This window comes from Melozone crissalis, unplaced genomic scaffold (genome assembly GCF_028551555.1).
Source record: "Melozone crissalis strain CALT ecotype California unplaced genomic scaffold, PUWL_Pcris_2 ptg000008l_1, whole genome shotgun sequence".
Classification (NCBI taxonomy): Eukaryota; Metazoa; Chordata; class Aves; order Passeriformes; family Passerellidae; genus Melozone; species Melozone crissalis.
The window spans coordinates 11,460,574-11,475,933 of NW_026535786.1; the positions used below are offsets into that span (position 1 = coordinate 11,460,574).

The 15,360-nt window shown below is 47.0% G+C and overlaps 1 protein-coding gene across 1 annotated transcript; it reads right to left on the bottom strand.

Annotated features, from left to right (window-relative positions):
• Window positions 1-882: 882 nt before the first annotated feature.
• Window positions 883-15,009, bottom strand: NRIP2 (nuclear receptor interacting protein 2). Its single transcript, XM_054269844.1, has 6 exons — window positions 14,283-15,009; window positions 9,490-9,666; window positions 4,959-5,041; window positions 4,417-4,544; window positions 2,506-2,558; window positions 883-1,691 (listed from the first exon to the last, which is right to left on the bottom strand). The coding sequence occupies exons 1-6, from the start codon at window positions 14,511-14,513 to the stop codon at window positions 1,599-1,601; spliced, it is 765 nt and encodes a 254-aa protein (XP_054125819.1). The 5' UTR covers window positions 14,514-15,009; the 3' UTR covers window positions 883-1,598.
• Between the last annotated feature and the right edge of the window lie 351 nt (window positions 15,010-15,360).

Consider the following 15,360-nt stretch of genomic DNA (forward strand, 5'->3'; position numbering starts at 1 on the left):
GCAGAGATGTCAAGGAATGTATCAGAAGCTGCAAGATATGATGACTAACAGTAAAAGTCTGCTGCTCCTTGTGGGAGCAGCAGATGCCAGTCATGCCAACCATCACTGGTAACTGAATCCCAAATCATATCAGCCAGGCTTTACTCTGATGTCCTTAGCATGTGTTAAACTAGTAGAGAAAAGAACTAACACAAAAAAAAAGCAAAAATGCATACAGATATTTTTTGAGAAGCACAACAGGGACAATGACCAGTTTGATAAAAAAGGAAGAGAGTCAGCAGTGTTTAATCCAGGAAAATAAGCCAAATGGGGTTGTCATTGCCTTTTAAAGGTGGATAAAGGTATAGTTTGCAGTTTGGACAGTGAATCAGTAGCCATGAGGCATGGAACAAGCCCTGATCTGGTGCATTTTTCCTAGAACTAGTTAAGAATAGAATATGTGTTTTTAATATAGCTATGCTTTAGTTTGGAAATGAAAAAGAAATTAAAGAAATCAAATAGACCCAATTGTTAAGTGACTTAATAATCACCTTTAACATTCCAGATGAATTCACAGCTCTCTATTCCAGATGAATTCACAGCTCTCTAACCAGAGCTGATGCTACAAATTCTCATTTGGTGCAAGAGAAGCAAAGTTGATGGACTGTGTGATGCCAGGACTCAAGGCTGATGATGTGTCTGTGTTTAATCACTGGATTTCAAGTTGGAAGAAAGGAGCTGACAGAGCAGAAGACTTGGTGCTGTAATTCATCTCAGCATTTAAACTGAGTGGCAGGATCTCTGATGAAGCAGCAGAGGGAACAGGGATGCAGCTCTAGCAGCTGGAGTGCAGAGAGGAGTGGCCTGGCCAGAAGAGCAGGGTGTGCAGGTCTGGTTACAGAGTGTACACCAAGAGATGATAAGCATTGCCATTCATATAATATAGCTCAGTGCCCAGAGATGCAATGGCAAAGCCCAAGCCCCTGTCAGTGTTTTAGGTGTCTGCACTCAACATTTCTGTGAAGGTTTCTTAGAACTGAGAACTATAACTTTTTGCCACAGTTTTCCCAAGAAAATACTTCTGTTCTGCTCTGAGCCAGCAAAAAGCAGCAAAATCCAGCTTCCCAGAGTACAGACAAAGGGAACAGAGCCCTTCTGACAAAGAAACAGGACTGGTGTACACTGGCATTGAGGCAATGAGAAGGAAAACATTTGTGGTAATCTTTGGAGGTCTTTGAAGAAAACGCTGTTCTCCTGTCAACAGAACAACTGGAGATAGATTGTTCACAGAGACTCTCTTGTGAACAGAGTGTGTTGTAAAGTCATTAAAGGGGTAGCATAAATTTATTACAGAACCAGAAATTGGAGTGACTAGTGCCAAATAGCAGAACAAGAACAAAATGCCCACTTGGCACATCAGGACAAGCAAGAGGGTCCACTGAAAGGAGGGATATCTCAAGTTGAGGCACTCCCAGTGACAGCTTCCAGCACCCACTTGCCTTTTTCTCACTCCCCATTGAATGCCTCAGCCTAGAACTCAGCAAGGTTTGGGGCATGGGAGCCTCACCCTCATCTCTCTCTCATGTCAGCAAGTCTCCAGACATGGGGAATGCAGCCAGTCACTGACCAGGCTCTTCAGAGGCATGTAGAAAAGGCAGCTCCTCACTCAGTGCTTTAAATCTCAGCACTCCTTCCTCCAAGTCGATGCAACACTAAAGAAGGAGAGAGGCAGTTATTTTCTGGACATTTCAGATAGCAAATCTCATGATATCTATGACTGAGGAGAACCTGTAACACCTCTCTGGGTTTGTAGAGACCTTACAGTTTTCCTTCCCTGCCCCACGTGCTACCTCCTTGCTCCAGCTCCCTGTAGTGGGGTTCATCTCCAATCCCTTCACAGGGCCATTTCCCTCCCTTCTTCCTATAACCCTCTCTGAGTTGATGTCCTCACATCCCTCAGCCATTCAACCCATTGTTTTTCCTGTTTTATGAGCCTGGCACGTGGCCACAAGTGTGTGACAGGCAGGAGCCAGCTTGCTGCAGCCATACCCTGAGCCACCCAGGAGCCAGGCTCAGCAGAGCACTGACCCTGAGCCAAGCTGACAAAAGGACTCTTCCCACTGATGGCCAGCAAGTGTTGGACACTGAATGTGATCACACAGCTGCACTTGGCTCAAAGCAAGGGCACAGCTTGTTCTCATCTGCCTTCCAAGGGCAACACGGATATGATTCGTGCCTTTTCTTGTCTCCTCTTCAGTTTCCTCTTGCTGCTTGCACGTTGTATGGTCAGGAATGCAGAGAATGGGAGATGTGATTGTATCCTACTGAGTGTTTTCTTTCTTAAAACCTTTAAGAAGGGCTGGGAATGAGTCAGTGACTCAGAGCATACTGCGCCCAGTCAGGCAGCTGTGTGACAAGCATTGCCCTGAGAGACCTGGACATTAAGTAATTTTGATGCTCACAACAACCAGATCTTGGGGAGTTTCCTGAGGGGAGCTCTGCAATAAGCAAGGAGCTGTTCCTTACCTTAAGAGACAACAGAGTCTGGAGGCCAATGCAAAACTCCAGCATTTCATCATCTGAGAAGAGAGAAGAGACTGATCAGGCTATAGGTTATGTAATACTGCCTCATTAAAGAAAGTGTGTCTCTCCTGTAAAAGGATATGAAATACAAGAACATCTGATTCATGAATTTTTATGAATCAATGTAAAGCAGATAAAAAATAACAAAGAAAAGGATGAGTTAAACACACCAACATTAACAAGCAGGTGGTAGCAGTGAAAATAATAAATCTCTCTCTTCTGTCACTCACTGATGAGCCTTTAAAGGAGCTATTTAAGCACAGTCCTGTAGATGGTCAAAGTGAACTTTGCAGCTGATAAGAGAAGGAAACCATGATTATCATGACTACTGTGAGGTAAATTTGAAAGTGTTTGTGTGATTGAAACTTAATATATCAGAAGGGGCTTGTGAGATCCCATGAAACTTACTGTGAGCTGTGTAAGGGAAGGACAAAAGGCAGAAGGCAAGCAGCAGGGTGAATCAGGGGAGAACAAGCATGGGGAAATGGAAAGGAGAGGGGATAAGGGTCACATGCAAGCAGGCCCTTGGTTCAGTTTTCTGACCAAAGCCTGCACTTAATGGCTGCAATCTATCCAATCTTATTAAATAATTTTTATTAAGGTTTTTTTTTCAAGTTACATTTTACAAATGTGACTTGTCTGTCCTACTTGTAACTGCTGCAAGTCTTCAGTGTCAGCAAACACAGAAGATGCCAGGGGTTAAAGTGGTAGCTAAGGGGAATTCCCAGGTCCTGGAGTCTGCAGTAATTAGCAGCCACTTGTAATTTCATTAGCACTTCACACATCTCCTGGAGAACTGCTTGCCCTGTAACCCGTGGCTGTAATTTATAATTTATTTCTAACCACTTAAGTGAGAGCACAGGGAGATGTAAGACACAGGTGTGGCAATTCTGTTCCTTCCAGACAGCCATTTCCATGTTCCAACAAAATGGGTAGTAGGTAGCAACTCTGGGGTAAATTCACCTGTTATGGTGCTAATACAGATTCCCCATGAAGGGCAAGAACAAGCAGAGTGGAAACCAGGAAAGAATAGCAAGCTGGAGTGTGTAAGAGGAGGAAGCTTTTTATGGATAACTTAGGAATGTGGGAAGAATGAAAAGAGAGAGCAAGGCAGGCCTTGGAAGGTTAACAGGATCATTGAAGATGGGGAAACAGATTAAAGCAAGAAGGTAAAGCTGGAAGACTAATAGGGAGAAAAATCGGGGGGGAAAGAAGACAATCCCGTTATTTTCAGCATATGCACAGCTTGATGAAAAAGCAAACATGCAGCCTTTCTGCTGTTTCTGGGCCTTCCTCAGTGCCCCTGGCCTGACCTTGTCTCCTATGGCTCCTTCCTTCACAGGGTCCTGCTGCAGGACACTGAAGGAGACTCAGCACTCTGGGACTTCCAGGTTCTTTCAGGGTGCTCCTGCAGCAGAGGCACAGGAGCACACAGAGAAGCACTCTAGGAAATAAGCTGTACCCTCTGTTACTTTCTCTGATGACTTCCAGACAGCCAGAGATACAAGTTCCCATTCCATAGCAGAACATAAGGTACCAGAGGATTAATCAAAGCATCTGCAGAATTTTATGAAAGGTCCATTTTAGAATTGAAATGAGAATTTTTCACATCCTTAGTTAAGACTGAAAAAGGACCTATTTTCTCCCCACTTTCAATGTCTTCTCTGTACTCTTCCTATGCCCTTTCCCTTTGGTTACATTGAGGGTATTCACTTGTATGTTGGCCTGCAGTGGAGGTGGCCACATCACCAACCTTCCACCATGTCATGCTTTTTCCAAAGGTCCTTTAAATGCCCTTGGCAGGGCAAGAGGGACACAGGAGAAACAAGGAAGAGGAGGGACTGGCACTCTCACCTACAACCAGCGCTGAACACAGCACTGTCTCCTGGCCAAATTGCAACTCCAAATGTTCTACTCGGCCAACAACGCTGGGGATGGGAGGAGAGAGGTCTCCACAGTCCATGGCAGACACTTCTTCCAGCCTGTGGGACACAAGAGGTGTTATTGCCTCAAGCAGAGGAAGAGGGGGAAAACCAGGAGTTCTCACTGATGGCAGTTCTGGGTCTCACTGGGAACAGGCCCACAGGAGGGGGAATCTCTTTCATACCGTATGCCTGGAGGCAGATTCAACCAGCAAAACCTCAGCACCAGCCACCAGCTGGGCAACTTTGCCTTGCAGCACATGCAGGCAGAATTGCACAGCTCTGCCTCAGAGCCTGGGGTCTGCACACACCTTTGCCAGTGCTCTAATGCCTTTCCCTGTAGCCCACCCTCTGCATCTTCTCCTCAACAGCCGTGCCAGCCATTATCCCTGGGGATGGGAATCCAGAGTGCCTGAGTTCTTGCCATGGTTTTTCCTTTAGCCATCCCTCCTTTTATAGTATGCAAAGACTTACCCCAGCTGGTTTAAACACCTCTTGGAGATGAGGTTTGGTAGACACCCAGTGTTAACAGTTGCTTTCAATACCTGACCTTGGCACTAGAAAAAACAACAACAGATAATTACTGTAGGCTCAAAATTGGCATATTCACTCCTCCAACAGTGTGACTTGGATTTTCTGAGCAACATAGCCAAGTTATGGTGTTTCAGGCAGTAGTCAGAAGGCAAGAGTTTCATCCAAGACAATGTGCTTTCCCCAGTGCTCTGCAAATCACTCTCAAACACTTCTCTTTGAATTTGTCTTCCTTCATTTGTATTTGATTGCCCAGACACTTACCTTAGTGTGACTTAAACTTAACAGTGTTCCAGTCAAGAGATGCACAGTTAGAGAGTTTGTTCATAAAACCAACACGGACTTTGTTAGCAGAGCAGTAAGTAATATGCAAAAGTTTCTGAAGGAATACAAGCACGTGCTAGTTTTTCTGGGTTTCATCTCTCCATTTTTTCTGGTATTGCAGGGAACAATGTCCCAGAGATAAACGTTTATTCTCAGTAGAAAAACTGCCAGAGGGAGAAGTCTGAAGGAGAAGCAGGAGCATCCAGGACAAACACATCTGAAATGAGCTTGAATTTAAGGCAGTTCCCAAGATAACTGGCAAATCCATGAGACTCCTGAATCCAAGATACAATCTAATCAAGAGATTACTATTTTGTGTAGGGCTTACATCATATTCCTATATAGCTCCTTAAGTTTATAAGACTTGATATTACAATAGTCACAACTGGTGTCATTTAGCAAAGGGGCCTGCACTCTGCCCTGCACCCAAATAACCTGTGCATGATTTTACTGGAATAATTCCCAGTGCTTTGCTCATTTCATTTCTTTACCCCTTTGAACATGAAAGGGAAATGAAGATAAGGTTGCCATCTGTTTTCTGTCCCCTCTGCAGAGAGGTCCTTAATGGCAGGCCTGAGGTGATGAAGTAACAGCAGGTCACATTTATTTTAGGGGTGTGAAAACACAGATTATCAAGAATATCAATAAGAATTAGGTTGAGGAAAAAAAAAAAGAGGAACAGGACTTAGTAAGGAACTGGAAAAGATGGACTGTCATCTACAAAATGTATCTTTACCTATGGTGCCTAATCATACCTATTCTTGATGGCCTCTTCTTCAAGGCTCTGTCTTACACCACTGTCCAAAAAAAAAAAAACAACAAAAAACCCTCCAAAAAAACCCACTTCCACAAAATTTTCCTTTTCAGGGGCTCATTGTACTCCTACTATCATGTGTGTTTTTCCTATGATTCCTTCTCTTCCATCCACTATGGCACTCTGTGACACAAACCACTCAGAAGATTCAGCAACAAACCTGCCACTTCTTCTCTACTCTTATGCTCAGTCCCAACAAGTTTAAATGCTTGAACACCTTAAGCAGACCAGCGTGCCTATGAGGGACTCTGTGCAGCACCAGCAGGGTCAAGGAAAATGTCTCAATTTGCTGATTTCTTATCTAAGCCTGTGTATGATTATTAATCATCACTGAGAGCTGCATCCAGTATTTTCAAGATTTCATTTTCCAAAATGTGTTATCTGTTAGTAGTTATAAAGAAAAAGAAGAAAACAACTCCTGTGAGAAATACTGGAATGCTGCAAACAGACAATACCAACAGGGTCCCTTTCAGCCCAAACCATTGTGTGATTCTATGGCAAATCTCCCTTCTGATTTTAGAGCTCTGCAATATCGTTGCTGCCTGGTCCTCCCTAACACATCAGCACTGCCTGTAAAGGCTGTGGCCAGACTAAGCAGAGAGGCAAGATAATGCACAGAGTGCAGGTGCATGCCAAACATCTGCCTCCACATCCTCTATACTCAGAAACAAGACCTGGAGCATGGATAGCAATTGCTGAGGAATCACTTGGGAGCAGCAGACTTGAGATGCATGAGCTGCTGCTGTTATAATAAGCCTAAGCTGTATCACTAGGCAGATTACTGAGGTTTTTTTCAGAGCAGGCTGGGAAATCTGCAAGTTAGAGACTTGACAGGATATAATAGGACAGTGATTATTCTGTAGAAAACAACATTTAATCTCATTGAGTGTAAACAGCTCTTCACCACTAACCATTTCCCTAGAGAACTCACCAGGAGTCCTTGGTCCAGTGTACCAAAACTACAATGCAGGCAGCTCATAAGCACTGCAAGGCTTCTTGGAATAGAAGGACTTTTCATCACTTTACCCACTCTCATGTCTACTCCAGAATTTTCAGTCTGTTATTACCAGTCACGTTTATTTGTTATCTAAATGTCAATTATGGGAATTTCCAAGAAAGAGGGGAAGGGGAATCAGTAAGGATCACTATAATGAGCTGTGTTTTCTGAAATGATGTGAGTTCTAAAGTCAAGAAGCTGCTTTAGCAAACAAAAGGCTGATCAATCACAGGTTGCTTTGGCATAGAGGAAAACTGGCCTTCCACAGCAGTGATATTTTTCAGCATCTATTTCCAAGTCAACAAGAGACAAGCCCCACCACAAAAAATAACAGCTTGATTTTATGTTGCAGAGGCCAGTCATGACTAGTTTTCCAAAGTACTTCTCAAAAACTGTCACAAAAATGGCCAATTCTGCTAAAGTACCGCCTGGGCAACCCACCTAAGCAAATAGGAGGGTGAGTGACTGTAGTACAACTATTATAGACTAGGTCTGTCTGTGATCTCTGGGACTTAAAAGGCCTTAGACATAGGGCAACTAAAGCCTGTTAAGAGTAAAACCACTTACTGCCTGAAACTCCATGTACCACTGAAGTCTACATATATTTGGGTTTATTCCCTAGTCACATTCACAAGTCAGGTGATGCATTTGTTACCCCTTTGGGATTTTCAGCATACGTGCCTGTGTGTAAATGGTAAATAACCTTTTCTCAGGAGTCAGGAGAAAAAAAGACTTCTCTGGGCCTGTGCTCCATTTCTAATAAAAACTGCACTATAATCAAGCAGATCTCCAAAAGGTACCAGCTCACCTCTCTGGTTCAAATGAACTGGCAGTCTGAATCCTATTTCCTGCCACAGCTCTGTTACTGACAGCAGAGGCTTTTTGAAGTTCACAAATGTGAACATCAAAAGCAGCAAGACAAAAAGAAGGGGAGGAAAGCTTCCCTTCCTTCAGTGTAAGATCAAGGGTGACAAACAGTGACTGGCTCCTAAGAAGGGCAGAAAACGAGAGAGATGCCTGTGCAGAATTCAGGGAGCGTTACATGCAGTGTTAGGTCTATTTCCTTGCATGTGATGCTCATTAACCTTCCTCTGTGAGGGAAAATATCATGTGGGTGACAGCTGGGGTTCAGTGCATTAGAAACACAAAAGGAAATGCCTGGTGGACTGTAGCTCTGACTTAGCTACTGCCCCTGGGATACAACTCCTGTACATGCCTGTCCTTGTTCAGTGTACATGCCTGGCAAAAACCCCACCCTTTATTACTAAACTTCCTCCTGCAGAACAATAAGGACAGGCTATTAAAGAAAAAGAAACACCTTTATTTGCTCAAAACCCGGCTCCAAGTATTTGGAGAAATTACCCTGAGAGCCATTCATCCTAGTATTCTGTCCCCAGGTGTGGTTATGTTAACCCAGCTATATTAAAGTCTAAAATGCAGGATAAGCAATGCCTAATTGCAGCAGTGAAGGCTGCAAAACAAACCAGACAGTGGCTTTGCTTGGTACTGAGATGTCTGATCTAAGCCTTTCAGAAACTTCCTACCAGGCTGTGTTTCTATTATGATTTATTGTGCTACATGAATTTTCAAAGGTATATATGTTTTTCTTGGAAGTGTAGCCTTTACACTCGCATATGGGAGACGTTCTTTAGGACAGGTAACTGAACTAAAACCAGCTTTAAAATGGGTTTTGTGCAACAGGTCTGTATCTTGGTGAGTCTCATAACTGCATGTTACTGTGCAGCTCTAATCATCCAGCCCTCTTCCATGGGCCGCCGCTTTTGGATGTGCTTTCTCTAACTGCAGGGGCCAGGGTGTAGTGTGCTCTGCGGTATAGGAGGATATAAGAAGAAAAGGAAGCTAAAAATACTGCTCCCATCAAGAGATGCAACTGTGCTAATTTGGAGCACAGTTAGCCAGCCACCTTCTGAGGAGCTCCTTTGACACCTGAGAGAATCAGACTAGACTGGAATTAGTTAAATGTAAATCAGCTAGAGGCACCTGTCTTCAAGTGATAAGGAGACATTCCTTGCTTCTACACGCAGTTATAAAATACCTCATATCATGGGAAAGCTGGCCTTCAAAGCAAGGAGATGTGATTATGGTAATTTATGTTCAAATATGGGCAACTAGAAGAAGGCATGTAGCAGAAAGGCTTTCCTCTGGCTTTTGGAAAACCTGCATCCAGATTCTAGGAGAGGCCATGCATGAATTCTCTTCTTTTTGGCTGCAGCTGGCTTTGCAATTTATAACTCAGCATGGCCCCTGGGAGGGGGGCAGCTGGAACTCAGTGATGCTGATTTCACAGTGATGGCAAATGCTCAGTGTTGTTGCCTTACCTGGCACTGTATTAGCAGGGGTGAAGCCTCTTTTCTCCTGTCCTCTCCCTTTTCCATCTTTTCATCCTGGTCCTTGGCCAGCGGAGACTGAACCCGTGCAGACAGACCCCTGGCCTCGCCCCGCAGCTTGTTCAGGTTGCCTTCCAAGAGGCGCCGCTGGACCACGCTGTGAGGCTGCTGTCTCCATCACAAAGAAAGAGAAATCCCAGCTAAGTATGGAGCTAAAGACAAGATATTTGCTAGCCCAGGCATGCAGGTTGGAAATGCCATTAACCCAAATGGTCATCCTGGTGAAAAACATGCTTATCCAAAAAAACTTTCTTTAAATCCCAAGGGTTTTTTTGGTAGCTGCTAATTTGGTGTTAAAGTTTGGAATGTCTGCAACAGGCAGGTCTCTGGGATGCAATTATTGGAGGAGAAGAATATGCCTGATGAATTCTCTCCCCACACATATCTGTTCCTTCAGCTAAACATGCACTGGAGAGTCTAATTTCTAATTAGAAATTTTGAATTAGCGCACTGCACAATTCTAATTTCAAATTAGTGCACTGCCTGCTGGGTGTATGCTGACATCCCACCAGGCACATTCACACCTTCCAGTGTGGGAGGGCACGAGGAGCACAGCATGTGTGTGGTGCACATGTGGGCAAGAAGGCAGGACTGCGGATATTTTAGGTGTACCAGCTATTATTTGTAGTGAAGCAGGAAGCTCCCCTAGGAGGAAACTAAAACGAACTTCTAATGTTCCCTGGAGTCTGACTCTGCTCCCCACCATCAGATGCTCTAGATTTTGCCCAGCATTGATCCATCCAGTCCCTGCACAGCTACTGAATCAACAATGGGCAACACCAACGGAACAGGTGCCTGTTGCAGGTAGCTTTGTCCTTTATCCATGTACTCAGCCCCACGGCCATTCTGCAGGAGTGCAGCTGCTCTGGGCTGGCCATGGCATTCCCAGTAACAACAGCCTGTTAGAAGAAAGGCCAACAATCTAAAGGGGTTAATGTGTTACAGCTTAAATTGTTGTTTTTATCTCTCTAAAGAAAAAGAAAAAAATGAATCATCTCCCAGGTGGTACAGCAGTTTGATGCAGGATCTTGTCAATGGGCAGGCCAAAGACCTGAACTAGACCAGATCTGCCAATGAGCTGGGCTGCATTAACCCCACAGTTTCCTTGTGTTTCAGACTAGCCTCATGCAGGGCCAGAGAGGTGTGCAAGCTGCAATATGAAGCACCCTAATTTGTCAGATTTGCCCAGTGGTTGGTGCAGGATGGCTGCCACTGGCTCTTTGGTCACACTCAGCATTCCTCTTTGCAAGATGCCAAGTCCCTCTTACCTCTGCCTCCCTGCCACTCAAGGGGTGACAGTCAGATCATTCACTTGCTGCATGAGAAACACTGCAGCAGTTGAAAAACTGGGGCAAAAATATCCCTCTGTTCCTGGTCTTTTCCCAGCCTACTGTGCCAGCCCACAGCACAGCTGGCCCTTGTGCTTAGCTCCCTAAATACTCTGAGCACAGTGCCAGTTTGGCTGCCTGCTAACATCTGGGCCATGGGAAAAGGGCAGGGAACAAACAGCAGGTCCCCAAATTCCCATCCTCCCTCCTGCCTCTCACAATCTGCCATGCAAAGGACCTTTCCCCCTTCCTGCAACCTTTCCCACAGAATGAGCAAGCTCTTTGCAGCTGCCACCTCTGTCCCCTTCTTGTCACTCAGGCTGGGAAGGGACCAAGTGCTGGTGGGGATTAGCTGAGCTTTGGGATTTTGGAGGCAGCTGGTTCAAGAGCAGACTCCCAGGGCCCTGCCTATCTTCTCTCTCATCAGTGACATGGATGGAGAAGTGGGGAGAGCAGTGCAGCTCCTGGACTGGTCAGAAACAATTAGATTTAGAGGATGGTAAGGGAGGATGTTGCGAGTGTTGTGGCCAGGAGCTGGAAAGCATGCCCTCTGAGGCACTTAGAGGGACCAGAGAAGATTCCCAGTGCAACTTAGGGAAGGTTCAGGTCCTCCAGTGTGAAACCTCCAGGCCTTGCTATGATTAGTGACATTGTATGAGCTGGGGATCTTGATTTTTGGGAGGTGAGAAGCCAGATCTTCAGGCCTTCTTGGTACTTCCAGAATATTTTAGCTCATGTAGCTACTTTTTTTTTTTTTTAATTTTTCCATTAAAAAAAACCCAAAATTGATCATGCTTTTTGTTGCAAAGGTGGAAACATGAGATCTCCACGGCAATATGTAAATACTCATTATTGGAGACATGATGGGCCCATCAAAATACAGGCACTTCTGGATGCATTGCTTAAGCTCAGTGCCCACCCAGAATACACAGAGAACAGTGGCAAAAAGTAACAGCTTGTGGCTGCAAAAGAAAGTAGGTATTTTATTTTAAATTACATGAGGCCTTGCTCTAGTTTTAGCACATGGAGCTGCCACAGCTGGAGTCTCTGGCACTGTCAATGGAGACCTGTTTTGGGGAATTAATTAAACTTTCCTCCCAGTGTCAGTGCTGTAGGAGTCAGGGGTGTTTTTCTCTCTCTATCCAAGTCAAACTCTCCAGCACATCCTACCGCTGCTTCATTTTCAGTACATTCCTTTTTTGTATTCCTGTCGTCCAGGAGGGAGCCAGATCAATTCAGGAAAAAGAGATGGGGTTTTCATAGTGCTAGAGAAATGTCTAGAAAAATAAGCCAAAAGCATATTTGGGACTCTGATTTGCAGTGCCCAAAACATCACAGCAATATCACAGTGTCCCGCTGAGTTGCAGGAACCTCTGAATCCCACTTGGAAATTTAAGACCTGGTTCTTCTTTTGCTCCAAGTTAAAGCAGAAATGGAGGTACCACATTGACCCCAGGTAATGGCACTGTGTGTGTGAACTTGGCACAGTGGTCACACTTTGTTTTGTGCCCTCTAGCATCAGAGCAAAATGTCCATGTGAGAAAAACCCATGTCATGCTTTATTCACTGCTCCTTAGGTCCATGGTAAAAATGTTTCAGCTGTTCTGTTATGGACCAAACATGAAGTTGCAGTGGGTTGCAGTGACTGAACATTGTCAGCATACAGCGAGTTCTCCTGCCTGGAATGGTTATTTCCAGCAGGAGGGCTGCTTGTGGCAAGTGATTTAGACAAGAATTGTCTCGCTCAAGGAACCCCTTAGGGCTTCAGGGTGCCAGTTGTCACTTTGAGGCATGGTGTGACAGGAGTCAATCCCAAAGCAAAGCTGGCAGATGTGTTTCTGCCTGCCTTTGTGGCTGGGGCCAGCAAACACGCACCAGAAGTGTCACAAGTGGCTCATCCCCACACCCTGCCCAGGGACAGGCCAGGGTCAGGCCCGGCTGTGCTCCGGAGGGGATATTGGAGCTGCAGCTCTGCAGGGCCCCAAGGGCCAGCACTGGCTCTCCGGGCTCCAGCGTGGCCAGAGCTCCTTCCCCACGGGGAGGAGAGTCCCTGCTCCTCACTAGGACAGCACAGATGTGACACAGCTCTCACCCTCCAGCCGTGACCACGCTCAGGGCTGGAGGGACACTCCACACCGTCCCTGCTGACAGCCATGAGCGCGGCTGCAGAACGGGAGCGACTGCTCAGGGGGACTTGGAGGAGCCAGCCAGTCCCTGCCATGCCAGGGACTCCCAGCAGCTGCAGGGGGGGTGGTGGGAGCGGCAGGACGTGCCAGGACACGAATGTGGCACTGACCCCTCGTCTGCAAGCCACTGCACCCCGAGGTTTCTGCAGGGAGGATCAGCTCCCGCTAGTGCCAGGTCCCACACGTGTGCGGCCCTGTGCCACTGCGTGCCTCGGGAGCTGGGAAATGACTGGAGGCACACACACCAGAGCATCTGTGGTGCTGCTGCCATTGTCTGAGGATACAGAGGGGAGCACAGACTGCAGGCAGGGACAAGATCTTTTATGACACCCACTGCCACAGATGGAACAAGTGATTGTGCCCCCATCACAACCAGACATGAGCCCTCTTTTGGGAAAATGGTTTAGACCTCCACATCCTTGAGCAGTTTAACTCTACAGTGGAGAGAAGTTGGACAGCAAAACTGCCTGAGCAAGGAGAGTATGTGTGCAGTTGAGCCAGTAATAGATCCTGTGGGAATCTGCTTCCAGCCTCGGGGAAACCCTTCCAGAGCACAGACTGCCAAGGCTGCTGGAACAGACCTCCCTCCCCGATGCTCCCTGATCCACGTCACCACAAGGAGATGCCCACAGGCCTCGCTCCGGTGCCTCCTCCCCAAAGGAGTCATCCAGAGTGCCAGGTGCTGCATCTGCCTGCCTGCCTGGTTTGCAGTCCTGCCCTTTGCTTGCCCCTCCATAAATCCAGAGAATGGAGGAAAAGAGAAAAATGCGAAAAGGTGACAAGGTCAAACATAAGTCTCTCAGAATTTCATTAATTGTACTTCCCTCCCTTCTGAGTCCAGAAAGCATTCTGCTTTTGAGCTGGATCATGCAGGGATACACGGGGGCTTTCAGAGATGTCCCACATAGAAATATACGTGTCACATGAACATACATAGGTATTGGGTGAATGGAAATTTGGATTCTGGAGAGTCCTTCCAGTCCATGTCTGCCTGAGGAGTTTGGTTCCTATGCGGAGGCACAAGAAGATGGATGCAAACAAATGAGTGATTAATTCTTTCCCCTCACCCTGACCTGCTTCTAGATGATGCTAAAGGGAAGTTTCATTTTTGCTGAACCTATGATCCTTTCACAAAACCTGACAGAAGCTCCCAGCTGGAATGAAGGCTATCAGGAGAACCCCCTCCCAAACGGGATCCCACTGGACTCACCAGATCCTTGGAGGTGCCAAGCCTTGTCAAGCCATCCAGGGGCAGCAGATCAGCAGAGTCCTTGTGCACGAACTGGGTGGCCTGTTTGAGGCGCCTCTTCTGTTGCAGAATAGCTTTGTTCCTCAGCTCCATCTCACACTCCTGTCGCTCCAGGTCGGGAGCGCCCTCGCTCTGCTTCTCCTCCTGGTCTCCTTGCCCCAGTGCCGGGGGGCAGCTCTTCCTTGTGCTCATGGGGAAGATTCAGACGGAACAGGTCCTTCTTGGTGTGCTGGGGTGTTCCCCGAACTCGTCTCCTGGTGTTTGCCCTCTGGAGGCTGACTCAGTCTCTGATCTCCTTTCCCTTTCTCTTCCTCACGGCTCTCCTTCTCTTCCTTTCTCTGCCTTTCCTCCTGCTCTCTCAGTTATAACTCACCCATCTCTGAAGTGTCTCGGTGCCTGCTTCTCCCTCTGTCCTCTCCACTCCTCCGTGTCCCTGTGCTCCCGCCTCTTCCCCTCCCTCACTTCTCCTGCCCTGACTGCAGCTTTGCCTCCTCCAGTCCGTGGGTCAGTGTCGTAATAGAAAAAGCCCCGCGTCAGAAACCGCTTTCCATAAATCACGGCAGAGCCGGCAGGATGCTCCGGCTGGAAAAATCCAGCAGCAGAAGGATGGCCCCGCTGGATGCTGGGGGCTGGACTTACCTCGGCGGGCTGCGCGCACGCACGGCGCGTCTCCGTGTCCGTGTCCGTGTGTGTGTCCGTATCTGTGTCCGTGTGCGTGTCCGTGTGTGCGTGTCCGTGTGTGTGTCCGTATCCGTGTCCGTGTGTGTGTCCGTGTGCGTGTCCGTGTGTGCGTGTCCGTGTGTGTGTCCGTATCCGTGTCCGTGTGTCCGTGTCCGTGTCCGTGTGCGTGCCCGCCTGTCCCCGGCTCCCGGGGACACGCTACAGCAGCCGGCTGCAGCCTGCGCGCTCCGCTGCCTCTGCCCGGGGGATTTGATGCTTCCCCGTGTCTCTGTAAATCCTGGCAGCGGCTCGGGTCAGCCTGGAAGATGATGCAGTGCCTTGGTAAATGGGAGAGTATCCTCCTCAAGGCTGCTGGCAG